This window comes from Falco naumanni, chromosome W, assembly GCF_017639655.2.
Source record: "Falco naumanni isolate bFalNau1 chromosome W, bFalNau1.pat, whole genome shotgun sequence".
NCBI classification, from domain to species: Eukaryota; Metazoa; Chordata; class Aves; order Falconiformes; family Falconidae; genus Falco; species Falco naumanni.
Window position 1 is genome coordinate 2,625,472 of NC_054079.1, and position 17,700 is coordinate 2,643,171.

Consider the following 17,700-nt stretch of genomic DNA (forward strand, 5'->3'; position numbering starts at 1 on the left):
GTTTGGGTTGGAAGGGACCTTCAAAGGTCATCTAGTCCAAGCCCTCTGCCTTGGGCAGGGACATTTTCAACTAGATCAGGTTGCTCAGAGCCCCATCCAACCTGACCTTGAATGTTTCCAGGGATGGGGCAGCATGGAAACAAGTGAGATCTCATTGGAAACAAGCACTTGTACTTGCAAAATAAAGCATGAAAGATGTGAAAACACAATGGGTGAGGCATTATCTGGTATGGAAAGAAGCAGACCCTAGACCTAGGGAAATGTGAGGGTTTAGTCACCAGTGCTCCCCCTCTAAACATTAGAAATGTGTAGATGTCATTATCATAGTCAGGATCAAATAGCAAGAGAAAAATTAGTCCAGTCTACTACTTGCCTGAGCACCAGTAGATGACAGAGCACTGTGCTGTGCAGGGTGAGATCAGGGAGGAAACAAGTCAGAAAACCCAGCTCCCTACAGGCACAGAAAAATGCTGAAGCGGCAGCTTGATCCCATGTAGTGGAGAACACAGGGTTACAGAATAGTCAAATGAGTCACAGAAGTAAGGCCCATCACTGATTTTGTCTCCTGGGAAGACTTGGTTCGTTAATATCTAATAACTGTTAATATCTAATCATATAGGAGGCTTCGTCTGGCCTTAAGCAAAGTGTGTGTTCTTTGTCACCAACTATTAAGTGAGAAATTTGTGGCAGCTGAAGGGCAATAATTTCTTTTGTTTCCTTCTCAATGCTAAAGACTAGATTCAATAAACTCTGCCTAATGTCTTCATCTGAGGTAAACCTGAAGAATAACTGAAATATCAGATCACAGGGCATCTTCTGAAAGGAAACAGAGCCATCTGGATGTTTTATTGAATATAGTCTTATATATGCATTCCTGTTAGGCAAGGAAGCAGAGCTATTAAATTGAATTACAAAGGGTAATGCCAGAAGTAAATGCTGCAGAAGGAGACTTGCCCTCCTCTCCTTTCATAATATAGTCCAGGGGTCCTCAAACTATGGCCCATGGGCCGGATACGGCCCCCCAGGGTCCTCAATCCGGCCCCCAGTATTTACAGAACACCACCCCCCCCACCCCCACCCCCGCCGGTGGTTGGGGGGGGGGGGGAACCAAGCAGCCACAGATGACTGCCTGCCACTTCATCCGTGTGCTGGCCCCTTGTTTAAAAATTTTGAGGACCCCTGATATAGTCTGTCTCCTTTCAAGTAAGTACAGCAAAAAGAATATGTGTTAAGAAAACTAGGTTTCTTCAAATGAATTAGATTATTATCCACAACTCTCTAGACATTTTCATTTACAGCAGAGTAAACTACAACTCCATTTCTCATTTTGCCTGAGAACATTTTTTTTTCCTTCTCCTTCATTTTCTATCATTTGATTAAAACCTCTTATACTTCCTGGGGCCCACTGCCTGAGGGACAGCCTGCTGGAGAAAGGGCTTGGGGCAGCAGTGAGCCTGGCCTGAGGCCAAGACAGTGTGGGAAAGGCTGGCTACCCACCCTCCCAGACTGCCTCCATGCCACTCGTGTTTTCAGGAATGCAGAGCTCTTTTCACCATTGCAGTTCTCGTCCTTGTCTCTTTACAGGGGAATTTTTCTAAGTTGGCAAATAGGTGACTTGTTCTGTGTTGCTCATACTTCCTTTTAAGCTTAATGAATTATTTTAATTGGTTAATATTACAGTTTTCTCAGAAGGGACAGTTCTTCTGGTTTTTGGACTAATTACCAGTCAGGATTTCTGAATGACAATACAGCTGCTAATTAATCTCACTGTAGTTCTTACAGAAAGAGATGCTGATAAGAACTTGCTAATTGCCATAGGAAAAAACCTGGAGTCCTGTTGTGTTTTTCTTGTAACCACTCCCAGTCAGATCACTATTAAATACAGAGAACAGACTAACTACTAAATATGAAATCCAGTAGACTGTGAGGCTGCTCCAAAATTGCCCAGACATTATTCATTCAGGAACTAGCTGTATTTTGTACATCTGTTCACTCCTGTTGCCAAACATTGATTGCTATAGTTTTTGTAAGCAGGAAAAAGATGAACCAGGGCAGCATGGCAAGTGTTCAACCATCCCAATAGGGAATTTCTCACAGAGTCACAGTGTTAATCAATATTAGCAGAAAGCTGAATGGAGAGTTTTGGCAGGACAGGTCCCAGCTTTTACCTGGTCCATTTGGTGCAGCTGTGGACCTGTGGTCTGTGTGGGGTGCTGCCTTGCTTGAGAGCGCTCCCACAGTGTGTGACAGGGAGCACGTGTGTGCTGTGCAGGATGGTGCTGCTGGTGGTGGGGAGCAGGGACATCCTTGGGCTCCTTTGCTTGTCTCACAGATTGTACTTGTTAGCCATGATGGGCAGTGCTGGCATATGGCCCAAATATTCACTTTGCTGCTTGCAGGGGAAATTTGCAGCTCATGCTGACTTTCTTCCTGCTGTGGCTAAGCTACCAATAGCTCCTGGAAAAGCTCATTTAAAACCACCTAGGCATGTTAAAGGACTGTGTAACATCAGCTATATCTGTGGTGTAGATATGTCCATGAAAATCCAGGGCCAGATGCTCAGCTGGTGACAGTTACTCCAGTCCTTGATCCACACCATCTCAGAAAGACCAAGGTGAGTAACGGGGACTCCTCCTGCCAGGTGGAAGGGACAGGTCCCAGTTCTGTTGCTAGTTTGTTTTTATTACCTTGAACATTCTGGAGTGGTGTTTCTGGCCCATAGGACCACATGGCATGGGTATTTCTGAAGACATGAGCCAGCACAGTAGTTGCTGTGGCTGGTGTGTGCTGTCCTGTGTAACCAAAGGGCTGTCGTACAGTGGAACATATAACTCGTTTAGGGAAAGCACTGTTTTAAACCATGCTGGTTGAATTTAATGTCTTTTTTTTTTCTCTCTGTGCTTGCAGGTCAGAAGATTCTTCACCACAGAAGTGATGTCTTAGAAACTGTAGTCCTAATCAATCCCTCAGATGAAGCAGTTAGTACTGAGGTATGTCAGTCGGGAATACTTCACTGGATAGGTCATAAAAGCTCCATTAAGTGGACAGGTTGAGAGCAGCTCCTAATAGTGGACAAAAGGACATGTTAGGAGCAAATATCATCAAAAACATTAGCCATCCCTTGATTTTCTTCCTGGTTTCCCAGACTCCTGATAAAGCATCAAAGGCATAGGATGGAATCACACCACTTATCCCAGCATTCATTCCCTCATAACACACCAAATTCCCTTCTTAATGAAATGAAGGCAGCTGTGGTGAAACTGCATCTGCTTTTCTTCTGCTCTTCCATTGTTTGGTAGCTCTCGATGCCTATTTTACATATTTAAAAGTGCCTGAAAAGAAATGAGGTGCCCTGAGATAAATTTAGGTCTTCAAGAAGAATTACCATCAATGTGGTGGTGACTCTAGGTTGATCTATGTGATCTGTCCTTCAAAAAGCACGTGACGTGATCAATGGACTCTGGAGAGTGTCCCAGAAGAGCACTGCCAATTCCTCATGAACTCCCTAGAGTAAAGAAATGAGCATGTAGTTCAAAGACAAAATTGACAGATTTAGCTAGTGAGACTGAAGGTTGTAAAAAATAGGGATAATTACATTGCTAGCCAGTGCTGGGAAGCACTCACGTAGTACAAGTTCTTTTAGTAAATTAAGTGGCTCTGCTTGCAGTACTTTGTGAAAAATCTATTTTGTTACCAACCTTAAGTGATATTAAACACAAACAGGAGGAAACACCAAAACAAATGAAATTTCTGAGGTTTTAAAAGTTTTAAAAAGTAAGTAACCTTAGTTAATGGCAGCTCATGCACTAAAAAAATGTGTGAAAAGCTCCTACATTGTGTTAGAGGTACTTGGTAAGGAGGAGCAAGGGTGTCAGCTGAGTAGCAACTCTTAGGGTTGTCTTTACACTCAAGCTTTCAGAGTAAAAAGCTATAAAAAATGGGGGAGGGGAAGATCTGAAGGAACTGCCAAAAGTAGGGAAATGCTGCTTCTGTCGATTTCCTCTCACTAGACTGTGAGAGGCAATCTTTTTTTCACTTTCATCTTGCCAGGCTGGTCACAACCAAAAGTTACAAACTGAGATTTACCTTGGCTGGCTAAGCAAGACTCTCACTAGACAGAAACCAGAACAAGATTATAAGAAAGAGGCAGAAGAATTAAATCAGAGGTTGGAATAGACATGCTTTGTTCATTATGGCAAATAGAAAACGTAGTTCTACATATCAAGAGATTTCCAGGTTGCATCTGGGGAGACAGTGATACACCATGGAGCTCTGACTTTCACTAAAAGAGGAAATTTCATCTATCAGTTCAGGAAGAACAAAGGCAAAAGATATTAAAACAAATTCTTGCTAATCTGGCTGGTAACAGCCATACTGGTGGTAGTCTGAGCATAGTTCTGCTCAAAACTCCTATCGTGTTCTGTCAGATCCCAAATACCTCCCAAAAGAAAGAAGCCCAAAGGGAGAGGGACTGGACTTGCCCAAAGAAAACAAGTTTCTGAAAACCCCACGAGCAGTTACTTCCTTCTTAAGAAGGTCCCACTACATTGCTTGAACACTCCTGCATCTGTACCTTAAATTTTTGGAACTGCTGAGCTGCTTACGCTCCTGTCTTATTCACACTCTGTCTTTAACTCCATTTTGACTGAGGCTGTCTTGCTGTTCACTTTCTTCAAACAATTTGGGACTTCAGCCAAGGGTAAAACTGAACAGAATCATCACCTTGCAATATTTCTGTAGTGGTCTTGAAATCAGCAGACAACATTTTGGCAGCCACTCAGAAAGCCTTGATTATACTCAGACACAGAATTTATGTGTTCCTTGAAGTTTTCATGTGTATCATGCATTATGCTCTGTAATCTGCAAGCATTTATTTACTTTTTTCCTGTCATAGTTTTCTAGCTCTGCAGAACCTATTTCACCATCAATTAATAAAACAGATTGAAGGGGAATTATGTGGCAGTTTCATATTAGTGATTCACAAGTCAGGAAATTTTATTGTTAGAAAACTTGGTGAGTTTATACATAAGTTGACAGACTGCCCAGAACTGCTGCCAACAATGAGAGAAAACATAGAAGAGTAAACTAGTTCTTTTATGATTTTAATACAACTAAACCAGACAAGATTTCAGCCAAACATCATACAGCCAGTTTCACGTTTCTATATTTTTGTCTGAAATAAAAATGAATACACTTGATCCAGCTGAATATTGCTGAATTTATCATTTAGTGCAATTAGTGACAGACCAGCATTAGTCCTGCATTTACTGAAAGGAACTTTCTGCTGCTCAAAGTCAAGGACACTTATTTAATAAAATAACAATGAAGATGTGGTAGAGTTGGGATCTTCTTTCAGATAAATACTCTTCAGTGGCTCTTTTCTAATCATACTGAAAACATGAGTTGTTCAGCAGAGATTTAGGTCAAGACGTCTTCCTGACTCAGCCTCCCTGGCATGAGCGGGAATTGTTTAGAACAACTGATTGCTTAACAATTAATATAAAAATTTGAAAGAATGGCTTGCTAGGACAGCTGAGGTGATTATGTCATTTCCATGGAGATGGAGTTTGGATGAAATATCTACATGTGGAGTAGTTCCACATGGACTCTGCTCATTTAGTTTAATACATGGATAGCCTTATTCTGGGATCACTATTCTGGTTTAACTTAATTCTCCCTGAACAGAGGAATTAGTGCACTTGAAATTCATTCTTAACCTTAATTTGAATTGATTTTTCAGTGTTGGACAAGATTTTTGAAATATTTGCTGTATTGAGTCTGGCTGGGTTGATTAACTTTCCCCATAGCAGCCCTCATAGTGCTGTGCTTTCTTTTTGTAGCTAGAAAAGTGGTGATAACACACCAGTGTTTTGGCTACTGCTGAGCAGCGCTTGCACAGCTGTCGCGACGGAGGGAAGACACAGTCACTCAATATGAGTGATCAGCAGACTTCGTTTATTGTCTCTTACAGTCACCTTTTATGCCTTCTTATAATTAGCTCATACATATTACAAAAGTTAAGCTCATTATTGGTTAGTTGCCTAAATACCAAGCCCGCCCCTAGTTTCTCTTCTGTAGTTATCTGTTCCCACCTGCAACATTCTTTTCCCACCAAAATCTTCCTGTTATTGTGTAACAAGGACAGCCAAAGACAGTGTATTTTGCTTTACTTCAGATAAGCTGAGAGTGATGTGCATTTTTGTCCAGCCAGCTAAACTATGTTTATGTAAACTTTTTCAGCTAGCCAGCTACCCACAATTTCCCCGTTTTTATTTTGGGCGACATGGACTTGGTTGATCATTTTCAATAACCGTTTTAACACAGGAAAACTACACAGCTAAGCACTACTAAAACTATTATAATAATGATCAAAATAATAACCCCGTTTGCCATGAGATTGTATCTTTTTTGTCAAAAGTTCGAGTTTTTCACGCATGGTCCTCTGTGTGTGGGATCGGAACAGATGTCGAAATAGATTCCAGAACAGGGCCTATCGCAAAGTGTAGGCGAAACAGCGTTCTCGCATCGAGCTCCTCCAGCGTGCTCTACAGCAGGTTTTACCCAACGGCTGGGAACCCAAATAGTGCCTGAATTGGTAGAAATACAGACATAACCACGCCCCACATAAATCACCTCCCCAGGGCCTACCCATTGTCCTGTTTTTGCATCCTTATACAATACTTTCATGTGTGGTGGCCTGGGGGGTTCTGAGCCAGCGTGGTGCCTTATTATAGGCGGCTCATTACTGTCCCCAAACACACACAAATGATTAAGCACAAAAAGGGCCTTCTCTACCCTTTCTCTTACATCCTGAATCTCTTTGAACTTTTCTATATAACGTTTTAACGTCCCGTTAGCCCGCTCTACAATTGCTTGTGCAGTTGGAGAATGAGGGATTGCAGTAACATGTTTAATATTCCACATTTGCATAAAGCGTTTAAGCAATCCACTACCATATGCAGGACCGTTATCAGTTTTAATAGTAATAGGCACCCCTAAAACAGCAAAGCAACTAGTTAAATGCCGGCGCACGTCCCGGACCTTTTCTCCGGGCTGTGGTGTGGCCCATAACATATGGCTATAGGTGTCTATAGTAACATGCACATATTTCAATCGACCGAATGCAGGAACATAAGTAACATCCATCTGCCAAACATCATTAGACTTTAGTCCTCGCGGGTTGACCCCGCAACCAAGCCCCAAGCCTGAGTTATGGTGACTACATATAGGGCAAGCCTTCACAATGGCCCGAGCCTCCTCCATAGAGAGTTTGTAGGCTCGTGCCAGCCCCTTCGCGTTTTGATGGAAGATCGAATGGGCTTCTCGGGCTCGACAATGTGGTGCTAATGGGGGTTCAGTAGTGATTGCGACGAGACGATCAGCTCGAGCATTGCCCTCTCCGAGGCCTTCTTCCCACTGGTGGCTTCGGATATGGATTACCGCATACGATTCCGATCTCTGTGTGATTGCAAGCTGCAAGCTCACAAGCAGTTCTGTCAAGCGTTGATTCTTTAATTCACGCACGCTTGCATCTTCAATCCGGCTGATTATGCCGGCAACATAGAGAGAATCTGTGACTACGTTCAGTGGAACATCTCTCCATCTAATAAATGTCCAGACCACTGCATAGAGTTCTAGCGTCTGTAGAGAATCCTTTGGCTGCGCTTGTAGAATTTGGTGTTGCCACCCTTGCTCATCTTTCCATGTTATGGCAGCGGTCCTAGAGCGTCGACCCGCATCAGTAAAGGCCGTGAGAGCGTGCGGGATAGGCTGGCTGGATCGCTTTGGCTTAACAATCCAGCCCATGTTCTCCATCCACGACAGGATGGGCGATGGGAGTGGTTTAACTATTATTGCTGCTCCATCGTGGAGTAGTGCAGCCTGCAGTTCCTCGGAGTTCCGCAAGTACCACTCCAAGTCGATCTGTCTCATCGGCACCCATATCGTGCCAGGAGGAGTGCCATCCACCTGTAAAATACGACAGCGACCTTTCTTGATCAGCTCCGTCAGTGTCAAGATCTTGTCTTGTATTGTGCGTCGTGGTTGCAGTGGGGGAGCTATCCATTCCAATACGATGGTGGAGTACTCCCCTTTCTCCCCCGTTTTTATTATTTGCTGTGTTAGAGCACCCATGAGGTACTGAGTGCCACATAAGATAGTCAAATCGATGGGTAACCCTACAACACGCCGATGCGTGGAGCGCGTAGTCACCATTGATGCTATTTGTTGTAACGTTTGTTCTTGCTGTTCAGTAAGCTGTATTGGGGCTGAAGGATCTGTCCCTCTCAACAGGGGGCGTAGTTGATTCAATAGTTCATTGGGGATGCCCACTACAGGCTGGAGCCATTGCAGATCACCAAGCAGTCGTTGGGCGTCATGAAGGGTTTGGATATCCAAGTGGAGTGACAACTTTTGAGGATGAATTGTTGTGTCAGTGATACGCCACCCCAAATACTTCCAGGGGCTTGATTCTTGCACCTTTTCGGGTGCTACTACCAAGCCTCTAAGCTTGAGTTGATCAGTTAAAACCTGTTTTTGTTGTAAGGAGAAGGGTGCCGGCTGTGCTAACAAGATGTCATCCATATAATGGTAGATTAAAGTCTTAGCCCAGCGTTGTCGCAAAGGTTGTAGAGTGGCAGCAACATAGAGTTGACACAAGGTGGGCGAATTTCTCATTCCTTGCGGGAGGACCGTCCATTCAAAGCGTTGGTCCGGCCCCTCCCGGTTGATCGCGGGTAAGGTAAAGGCAAATCTGCGCTGGTCATCTTCATGTAAAGCAATTGTGAAAAAGCAGTCTTTCAAATCTACAATGAGTAAATGCCACCCTTCCGGTATCATAGCTGCGTTGGGCAAGCCGGGTTGTAAGGCCCCCATATCATGCATCTGTTTGTTTACCGCTCACAGATCATGAAGCAATCAATATTTTTCAGACTTTTTCTTGATAACAAAGATGGGGGTATTCCAGGGGCTCGTTGACAGACGCAAATGACCTTGTTGATACTGCTCTTTAACCAGTTCATGCGCCTGTTCTAGACTTTCCCTTTTTAACGGCCACTGCTCAATCCACACTGGTTCCTCTGTCTTCCATCGGAGTGGGATCGAGAAAGTCCAAGCAATGGCCGCTCCTAGAAAGGGAGGTCTGAAGTGAGGACCATCCCCATTTGGGCCAAGATATCGCGGCCTATCAAAGCATGCACCCCCTCAGGCAGTGGAATAATCGAGACACAACAGTTTATAACTTTGTCAGCTATAGTCCATCGCAGAAGGGGGGATTTGCGAGCGAAGGTCAATCCCCCCACTCCTGCAACTGTGGCATTGGTCGTACAGGTTGGCCAATGCGCCGGCCATTTCTGTGCACTGATTATAGAGACATCAGTGCCAGTATCCAACAGCGCAGTAATCGAGAGTGTCTGGTCTCCATACTGCACTGTGACCGATCGCCGTGGCCGTTGACGCAGGCCAATAGTCAATAAAGCCATTTGCCCTGTAGACCCAAAGTTACCTTGCCCTCGAGGTTGTTCTTGCAGTGGTTGGAGGGTGCCTGCAAGATGCGGTAGTGGAATCAGCTGGGCTATCTTGGTCCCTTTAGGTATAAAGAGTGGGGGAAACAGCGTCTGAGCCATAATATGAATTTCTCCGTGAAAGTCCTTATCAATCAGTCCCACCAAAACATTGAGTCCCAACATCGCGGCTGATGAACGCCCTATGAGTAATGCTCCAACAGCTCGTCCGCCTATACAAACAGGACCTTGTATGCCAGTAGCAAGTTTTGTAGGCTTTGAGTCCAAGAGGGTACAATCTACTGCTGTTGCCAGGTCCAAACCGAGGCTTCCGCTGGTTGCAGGTCGGAGAGGAAAGGATTTTGTGCTGCTGGGCAGGCAGCCGCTTTTTGTGTCAGCGCGGGGCGGCTCTTCCCGCTGGGTCGCCCGTTTCCCGATCGATGGCAAGCAGCTTCATTGTGAGTGTCCGAGCGACAGTTTCGGCACCATACGGAGTTGACATTGCAGTCCCGTCTCATGTGTCCGGTGGCACCGCAACGGAAGCACCGTAGACAAGATGGGCCGCGGTCATTTGATCGCCCAGCAAAGGCTTGCAAAGGAGCAAGGGCTGCCAAGACCTGACTTTGGGTGGACTGCGCCTGTTCTTTTAAAGCACTCCCTAGTTCTTTTATTGCCTCGACTAACATAGCCTGGGGCCCGACTGGCACCTGTGCCATTCTTTCCAAAGCTTCTTCTATGGTCCATGTCCCTGGTAGCGTAGCTAGGATGTTACGTGTGGCTGGGTTACAATTCTGTATGGCACACTGCTTTAAAATGGAGCCTTTGAGATAGTCTTGCACCCCAGCCGCCTGTATGGCGTTTGCTACCCGATCAATAAATAACCCAAATGGCTCCTCTCTTCCCTGCTTTATTCCCATATATGAAGGGATTCCCCCAGGCTCCTTTATATGGTCAAGCGCTAGTCTAGCTAGCCTCATCGCTTCCTTTGCCTTATCCGGTCCCATCAGTGCCTGAGCTTCGGTTCGAAAATAGGGTCCTAAACCCATTAGCTCCTGTAGAGTAACCCCATGCAGTGGGTCCCCTGGCTGTCTAACCACTGCTATCGATTCCTGACAAGCAGCCTGCCAATGAGCGTTAAACAGAAGCTGCTGATGTTGGCTCAAGATTAACTTCATTATACTGCGTATGTCACTCGGGAGTAAGATATTAGCTCCCCAAATATAATCTAACATTTGCCTGGTGGGTTCCCCTTTTAAACCTGACTCACTCACTGTAGCCTGTAGCTGAGTTAATAATTTCCAATCTAAGTTAGTGAGAGAAACCGTGATATTCCCCTGCGCATCTGGCTGTGAATATGTGACTGGGAAAGCCTCATGCACGATTCCCGCGGCAAAATCGCGTTCACCCTCAAGCATAGCACTGTCTGCTATCTGCTTCCAGACCTTTTGTCTATTTTGGGCAACCTGAAGACATTCTGCAAAAGGATTCGTACATTCCCTACTCTCTACCGGGTTTTTACGGTCTAGCTCCTCGCTTACCTCATCATTCCCCGACGGAGGGGCTGAGGGATTCGAAGAGGGCGGCGACGGGAGGGGCGACTGGTCCCAGCTTCCCGCAGCCCCCTGCTGAACCGTCAGCGTACGCACCGAGGGAGGCAGCGGGCAATCGGGGTGTGTGTGTGTGTGTGGGGGGGGGGGGGGGGGGGGGGGGGCGATTCCCCCTGCCGTGTGGCTATTGCAGTCCCACTTGCAACTCCCAGCCGCTCAGAGGCAGCAGCAGCCGCTTTCTGTTCGGCTCGATGTTGCAAAAGGGCATTAGTGACAGCCTGCCACGGTTTCATCAGTTTTTTGGCAGTTTTATTGTCGGCTATTACTTCAGCAAACAGTGTGTCCCCATAATTACGCCACTCTGCATGCTCGAAAACCGTATCTGGATTCCCAAAATGACCCCTCGCTACCCCATACGCTAATAACCCTGGTAATTCCTTTTTACAATCTATGCCCCGAATGCTCCGCTTTTCTAAAAAGCCTTTGAGCAAATCATACGTCGCTTGTCTCTCCATACCGTCGTCAGCGCTGTTGCAGCCTTTGCGAGACTTCGGCGACGCGTGGCCGGCGGGACCCTCTGTAGGTGCTCCCGGGCGCGGGGACTGTGCCCTGCCGCCTCCTGCGCTGCTTTCAGGACCGGTACCCGAATCTCCGTCGAACCGTGGCTCGCAGGTTCAGCCCTCTCTAGGGTCCCTGTTTGGGCGCCATTTGTCGCGACGGAGGGAAGACACAGTCACTCAATATGAGTGATCAGCAGACTTCGTTTATTGTGCCTTACAGTCACCTTTTACGCCTTGTTATAATTAGCTCATACATATTACAAAAGTTAAGCTCATTATTGGTTAGTTGCTAAATACCAAGCCCGCCCCTAGTTTCTCTTCTGTAGTTATCTGTTCCCACCTGCAACATTCTTTTCCCACCAAAATCTTCCTGTTATTGTGTAACAAGGACAGCCAAAGACAGTGTATTTTGCTTTACTTCAGATAAGCTGAGAGCGATGTGCATTTTTGTCCAGCCAGCTAAACTATGTTTATGTAAACTTTTTCAGCTAGCCAGCTACCCACACACAGCATCAAGGCTGTCTCTCCAACCTTCCCTCCACCTCACCAATAGGCTGGGAGTGGACAAGAGGTTAGGAGGGGACATAGCCAGGACCCAAAGTGACCAAAGGGGTATTCCATACCATATGATATCATGCTCAACAATAAAATCTAAGACAAAGGAGGAGGAGGGAGGGCATTTGTTATTACAGTGTTTATCTTCTGGAGCAACTGCTATGCGTACTGAGACCCTGCTTCCCAAGAAGTACCTGCTGATGGGAAGTAGAGAATTAATCTGTTGCAGAATGGCTGTGTGATCACGGCCATGACTCCCTTAAAGATCTTTGTGAAACAAAGTTAGCGTAAGTTAGCTGAAGCAGGCCTCGCAGCTGTGCTGAGGCATGCTGATAAGGAAGCTGAGAAAAACACTGACCTTGTGCCTAATGTTGTAAATAACTTTGAGGAATTCGCGTAGACAAGAGAGAAAAAAATATATGTAGCTAGCTATCCGCAGAAACCGCAAGTAGGAGGACGTATGAAAATGTAACCCTTTAGAGCTTAGCCAATCAGCAGATGACTAGTAGGCATAATTAACTGGAACTGTATATAAGACCTAATCGCGCCGTAATAAATCGAAGCTTGCTTTATCACTCATATTGAGTCGGCTGCTTGCTTCCCCTTGCTGGTCGCATTAATCTTTTTTTGTTTTCCTTTGCTTCTACACATGGCCTTTGCTTTTGCTTTATTAAACTGCCTTTATCTCAACCCATGAGTTTTTTAATCTTATTTTCTTCCCCCTGTCCTGCTGAGGAGGGGAGTGATAGAGTGCCTTGGTGAGCACCTGGCGGCCAGCCAAGGTCAACCCACCACATTTGCAAAAAGTTTACTGAACAGTACAGAATCTTAAAAATATTTTGTTTAGTTTTGTTCTTCAGTTTAAGTTGAATTCAACCAACAGGAGTATACTGAATATATGGATTTTTCTTAGCATGTCTCCCCTGAAGAGGAAACAGGAATTATTACTAGCTGTATTAAGGGTCAAGTAAAGTAATGTGTATCTAGTTTAAAATAGGTAAGTTATTTCAAAATGCAGAAGTTTATTTCTCAGTAACAAGCTCCTTTGAGCCATCAGATATCTACATAATTTATTACTGTATATTGAAAAAGGTCTTGGGCTGGCATGCTTAAAAATGTTATAGTGTCCATAGTGACATCATGAGATGTAAATGGTGCACATGCCTGTATCTGAGTGCTTGATTATGATTATGGTGAAACAGAAACATCCTTTAACTTTGTAGATGATTCAACAGAATGACAGTCTGCCATTTTTACATTTGATTTGTGGCTGTTACCTTTTAGTGACATTTTTGCAACTGAATGGCAAGTAATGCTGTACACTGGGAAAAGAAGATCATCCGTCTAAAAAGTCTGACTCATGTAGTTGTCCCTCATTAGCATGTGAGACACAGTTGGCCAAGGCTATACTGATACAGTGCTATTAAAATTCAACAAGAATTATACAAGGAATGTATTTGTTCATTGAAAATATTATTTTTTCATTCAAATTTTTTTCTCTTCTACTCCTTGTTCTTTTTTCCCCCATGTCATTAGTTAGGTTTATTCATCAGACTTTCTCTTTAATTGCTTCTTGTGCCTCCTTTTTTTCCCATTTGCTCCTTTCTTGTTCTCTTTTGTAAACAGCACTATAACTTGAAAATGTTTTGACAGTTCTGGGAGACTCTGGTGTAAAATATGTTTTAAATTAGACAAAGTAAACTGTATGTTCTCAGAGGAATGTGCAAACATGTGGTAACTCCCATTATTGATGTGTTTCTCTCTTTCACTCTAGGTGCGCTTAATGATAACAGATGCCGCAAGACACAAGCTCCTTGTACTAACTGGACAGTGCTTTGAAAACACAGGAGAACTCATTCTTCAGTCAGGAACCTTTTCATTCCAGAACTTCATTGAGATCTTCACGGATCAAGAGGTGTGTTCAGAAATGTGTCTTCCATACATTGTCATCTGATGGCACAGGTTTTTAGAAAACTAAAAATGGTCCTCTGTGTTGTTAGAGTTAGCGTTGGCTAACTAATTCTAATGCTCTTTACTCTTCATTATAGACTTTCTTTCAAGACATTTATTTAATTTACATTTGATGTAAATTGCTTAACAAAAAAATTACATTTTTATTTGGAGAATTGAATTGTAACTTCAAGAAATAGAAAACCAAGGAACACTTTGACAATGGAAGGAGATACTGTTGTATTTAAAATATATAGCTTGTTTATTGAAGGTGCACATACAAAGCAGTCAAATTGACTTTGAAATCAGGTTCTTGCCTGGTGGCAGCTAATAGGTGACATTAAATAAGACAGAGGCTATCTGTTGGAATGGCTGTAGTTTTTTGCATCTACCTGCTTGGCTACTTTACTTTAGTGTTTAAAATTTTGCTAGCGAAATCTGTAAAGCTTGTGATTTTTACATACCAAAAATATAAGAATGAAGTATACCAATATTTAATGTTGTTTCTTTCATGACTTGTTATTTTTATGTCTAGCTTAATGTACTGTGTCTGAAAACTCCCATAGGGCCAGGACCCACTGTAAATAAGCTGTTAATTTGGCAACTTTTTAAAATATATATTTAAATAAATCATGTGGCTGCACCCCTAGACATTTAGTTTCCAAAATTAATTAGGAGCATTTCAGGGGAGTAAGATTTGAAAGTTCAGCACTGAAAAAGTTAAGTTTGCATGAGCTCCAGTATCCATTTGGGGACAAAATTTTTAGCAGGGCCTGTAGTGGTAGTACAAGCAGTAATGGTTTTCAAACTAAAGGAGGGTAGATTCAGACTAGATATAGGGAAGACATTTTTTACAATGAGGGTGGTGAAACACTGGAACAAGTTACCCAGAGAGGTGGTAGATGCCCCATCCCTGGAAACATTCAAGATCGGGTTGGATGGGGCTCTGAGCAACCTGATCTAGTTGGAAATGCTCATTGCAGGAAGGTTGGACTAGATGACCTTTAAAGGTCCCTTCCAAACCAAACCATTCTATGATTCTATGAACCTTTTCTCAAAGCTTCTTTGTTCAACATATTGGTTTGGGGAAAGAACTGGATTCCTGCTCTCTGAAACACGTGATGCCTAAAAATTACTTTGGGAGATGGTACAGCTCGAGACAGAACCGCGCTACATCCTGTTCCTCCCTTTGCTGTTCACATGGGAAACTTAAACTACAGATTAGTTGGACATGGCATGGGGCCAGCCGAGGGCTGTGGTTTTTTGCATGAACTCAGAATTATGAGCTTTTTATCATGCGTGCAGCTGCAAAAGAACCTGAAAAACAGAAACCATGAATGTGCTTGGCAAGCAGTATTACTGGCATCCATAAAGCCACGAATCCAAAGCTGATTGGCTCTAGTAACCATTGCGTTAGTGTATAAGGTGTTCACTTGAGCAATACAATGATTCTGATTGAGCACAGATTGTTTTTTAAAGGGTCCCATTAATGGGAAATTTTTAGGTGGCCTACAAATTGGAAAAAGGATTAGAAAAAAATTCAGTCTTTAATAATACTGATAGACCTTGGGCTGCCCAGTCCTCTGTATTGGAAAACCATGAGTGTAGGAACAATGACTTCCCATTTGTGGACACTGAAATTGTAAAGGATTGACTGTATCAGTTGAATGTTCAGAAGTCCATGGGGCCGGATGGGATTCATCCCAGCGTACTGGAGCTTCTGGATGTTATAGCAGGATCCATCTTGATCCTTTACCAAAGGTCTTGGGAGTCTGGGGAGGTCCCTGCTGACTGAATGCTAGCCAGTGTTATTCCAGTTTACAAGAAGGGTGTGAGGGAAGACCCAGGAAACTACAGACCTATTAGTCTAACCGCCGTACCTGGAAAAATTTATATCCTTCAAGGTCACCTACCTAGTGGATGAAGGGAAGAGTAGTGAATGGAGTTTTTCTGGATTTTAGTAAGGCTTTTCATACTGTCCCTCACAGCATACTTTTGGACAAGTTGTCCAACTGTGGGATGAGCAGGTACACACTGCACTGGGTGGAGAACTGGCCAAACAGCAGGGCTCGAAGGGTTGTAGTGAATGAGGCTACACCTGGCTGGTGACAGGTCACCAGTGGTGTTCCTCAGCATTCAATTCTAGTACCATTTCTGTTCAATGTATTTATTAATGATCCGGATGCAGGAATGGAATGCACCGTTAGTAAATTTGCTGACAATACCAAACTGGGAGGTGCTGTTGACTCTGTTGAGGGACAAGAAGCCTTGCAGAGAGATCTAAATAGATTGGAGCATTAGGCAATCATCAATGGCATGAAATTTAACAATTCCATATGCCAAATACTGAAAGAAAGATAGAAAATATATATTTTCTGCTTTATTTAGGTATTGGCTGGATTATTTTTGTTTAGATAACAGCCACTGTATCTTTGTTACATTTTATTTTTGGTAAATGCTGAAAATAAATTATGTAATACAAAGAAAGGAGGCGACACATACACACACAGAAGCCCACAGAGATCTACTGCAATCAAACATCATTAATTTTTTATATATCAATTTCTTCTTCTGACTCTGCTTGTGGTCCAAGGCTTTCAAATTAATCAGCTGTAGCCTAATTTATATCATCTTTATAAAAACTGTTCCTATAGCTTGAACTAACAATTGAGTCTCTGCAAAGAAGTTGTGGTATTTTGCATGATCCTTTGTGGGCATATTTTGCACAGACATTTTATGTCTGAATTATTTCTTTAAAGTTCACATAATTTGGTGGTCTCTTTGTTAAGAGCAAATAGAAGAGAAATGGGCTACATTTAACCTAAATTCCTGTTAAAAAAAAAAAAAAAAAGTCAAATGAAAGTATCCGTGGAACTAGGAGAAGGTATAAACTATATCATACTTTTTCATGTTTGGGACCACAAAATATTGGTTTTTACTTCAAACTGAAAGAGAACAATAGCTCTTTTACTATGGCATAGTACATTTGTTTTCTGTGCCTATCTTTCAGTAGCTGTTTTTGGTACTAGCATGTTATCACAAACTGTCAAAATTAATGGAGTTATTCTAGATTTTCACTTTTGTAGTCCATGAGTTTAAAATCAAAATAAGGACATGACCATTGTTAACCTTAACACTTTTTTCTGGCTCTTTCTTTAGCTCTGAGTTTATATTTTGATTTATATATATCAAAAAGTTTATAAATATATCATATATTGCATAATATGTTATAATATATATTTATATATTTATTTGTTGTGGTTTAACCCCAGCCATCAACTAAGCCCTACACAGACACTTGCTCACTTCCCCTTCCAGTGGGATGAGGGAGAGAATTGGAAGGGTAAAAGCAAGAAAACTCGTGGCTTGAGATAAAAGACAGTTTAATATGGAAAGCAAAAGCCAAGCACCCAAGCAAAGCAAAGCAAGAAACTCATTCACTACTGCCCATCATCAGGCAGGTGTTCAGCCATTGCCAGGAAAGCAGGGCTCCATCATGAGTAATCGTGACTTGGGAAGACAAATGCCATTACTCTGAATGTCATCCCCCCCTTCCTTCCTTCCTTCTTCCCCCAGCTTTTATTGCTG

The 17,700-nt window shown here is 43.3% G+C and overlaps 1 protein-coding gene across 1 annotated transcript in view; it reads left to right on the plus strand.

Annotated features, from left to right (window-relative positions):
- Positions 1 to 17,700, plus strand: part of LOC121080578 (microtubule-associated protein 1B-like) — a 110,253-nt gene that overhangs the window by 77,839 nt on the left and 14,714 nt on the right. Inside the window, exons 3-4 of the mRNA XM_040578697.1 lie at positions 2,908 to 2,990; positions 13,937 to 14,077. Coding sequence (XP_040434631.1) covers positions 2,908 to 2,990; positions 13,937 to 14,077 — 224 coding nt within the window. The remainder of the gene's footprint in view (positions 1 to 2,907; positions 2,991 to 13,936; positions 14,078 to 17,700) is intronic.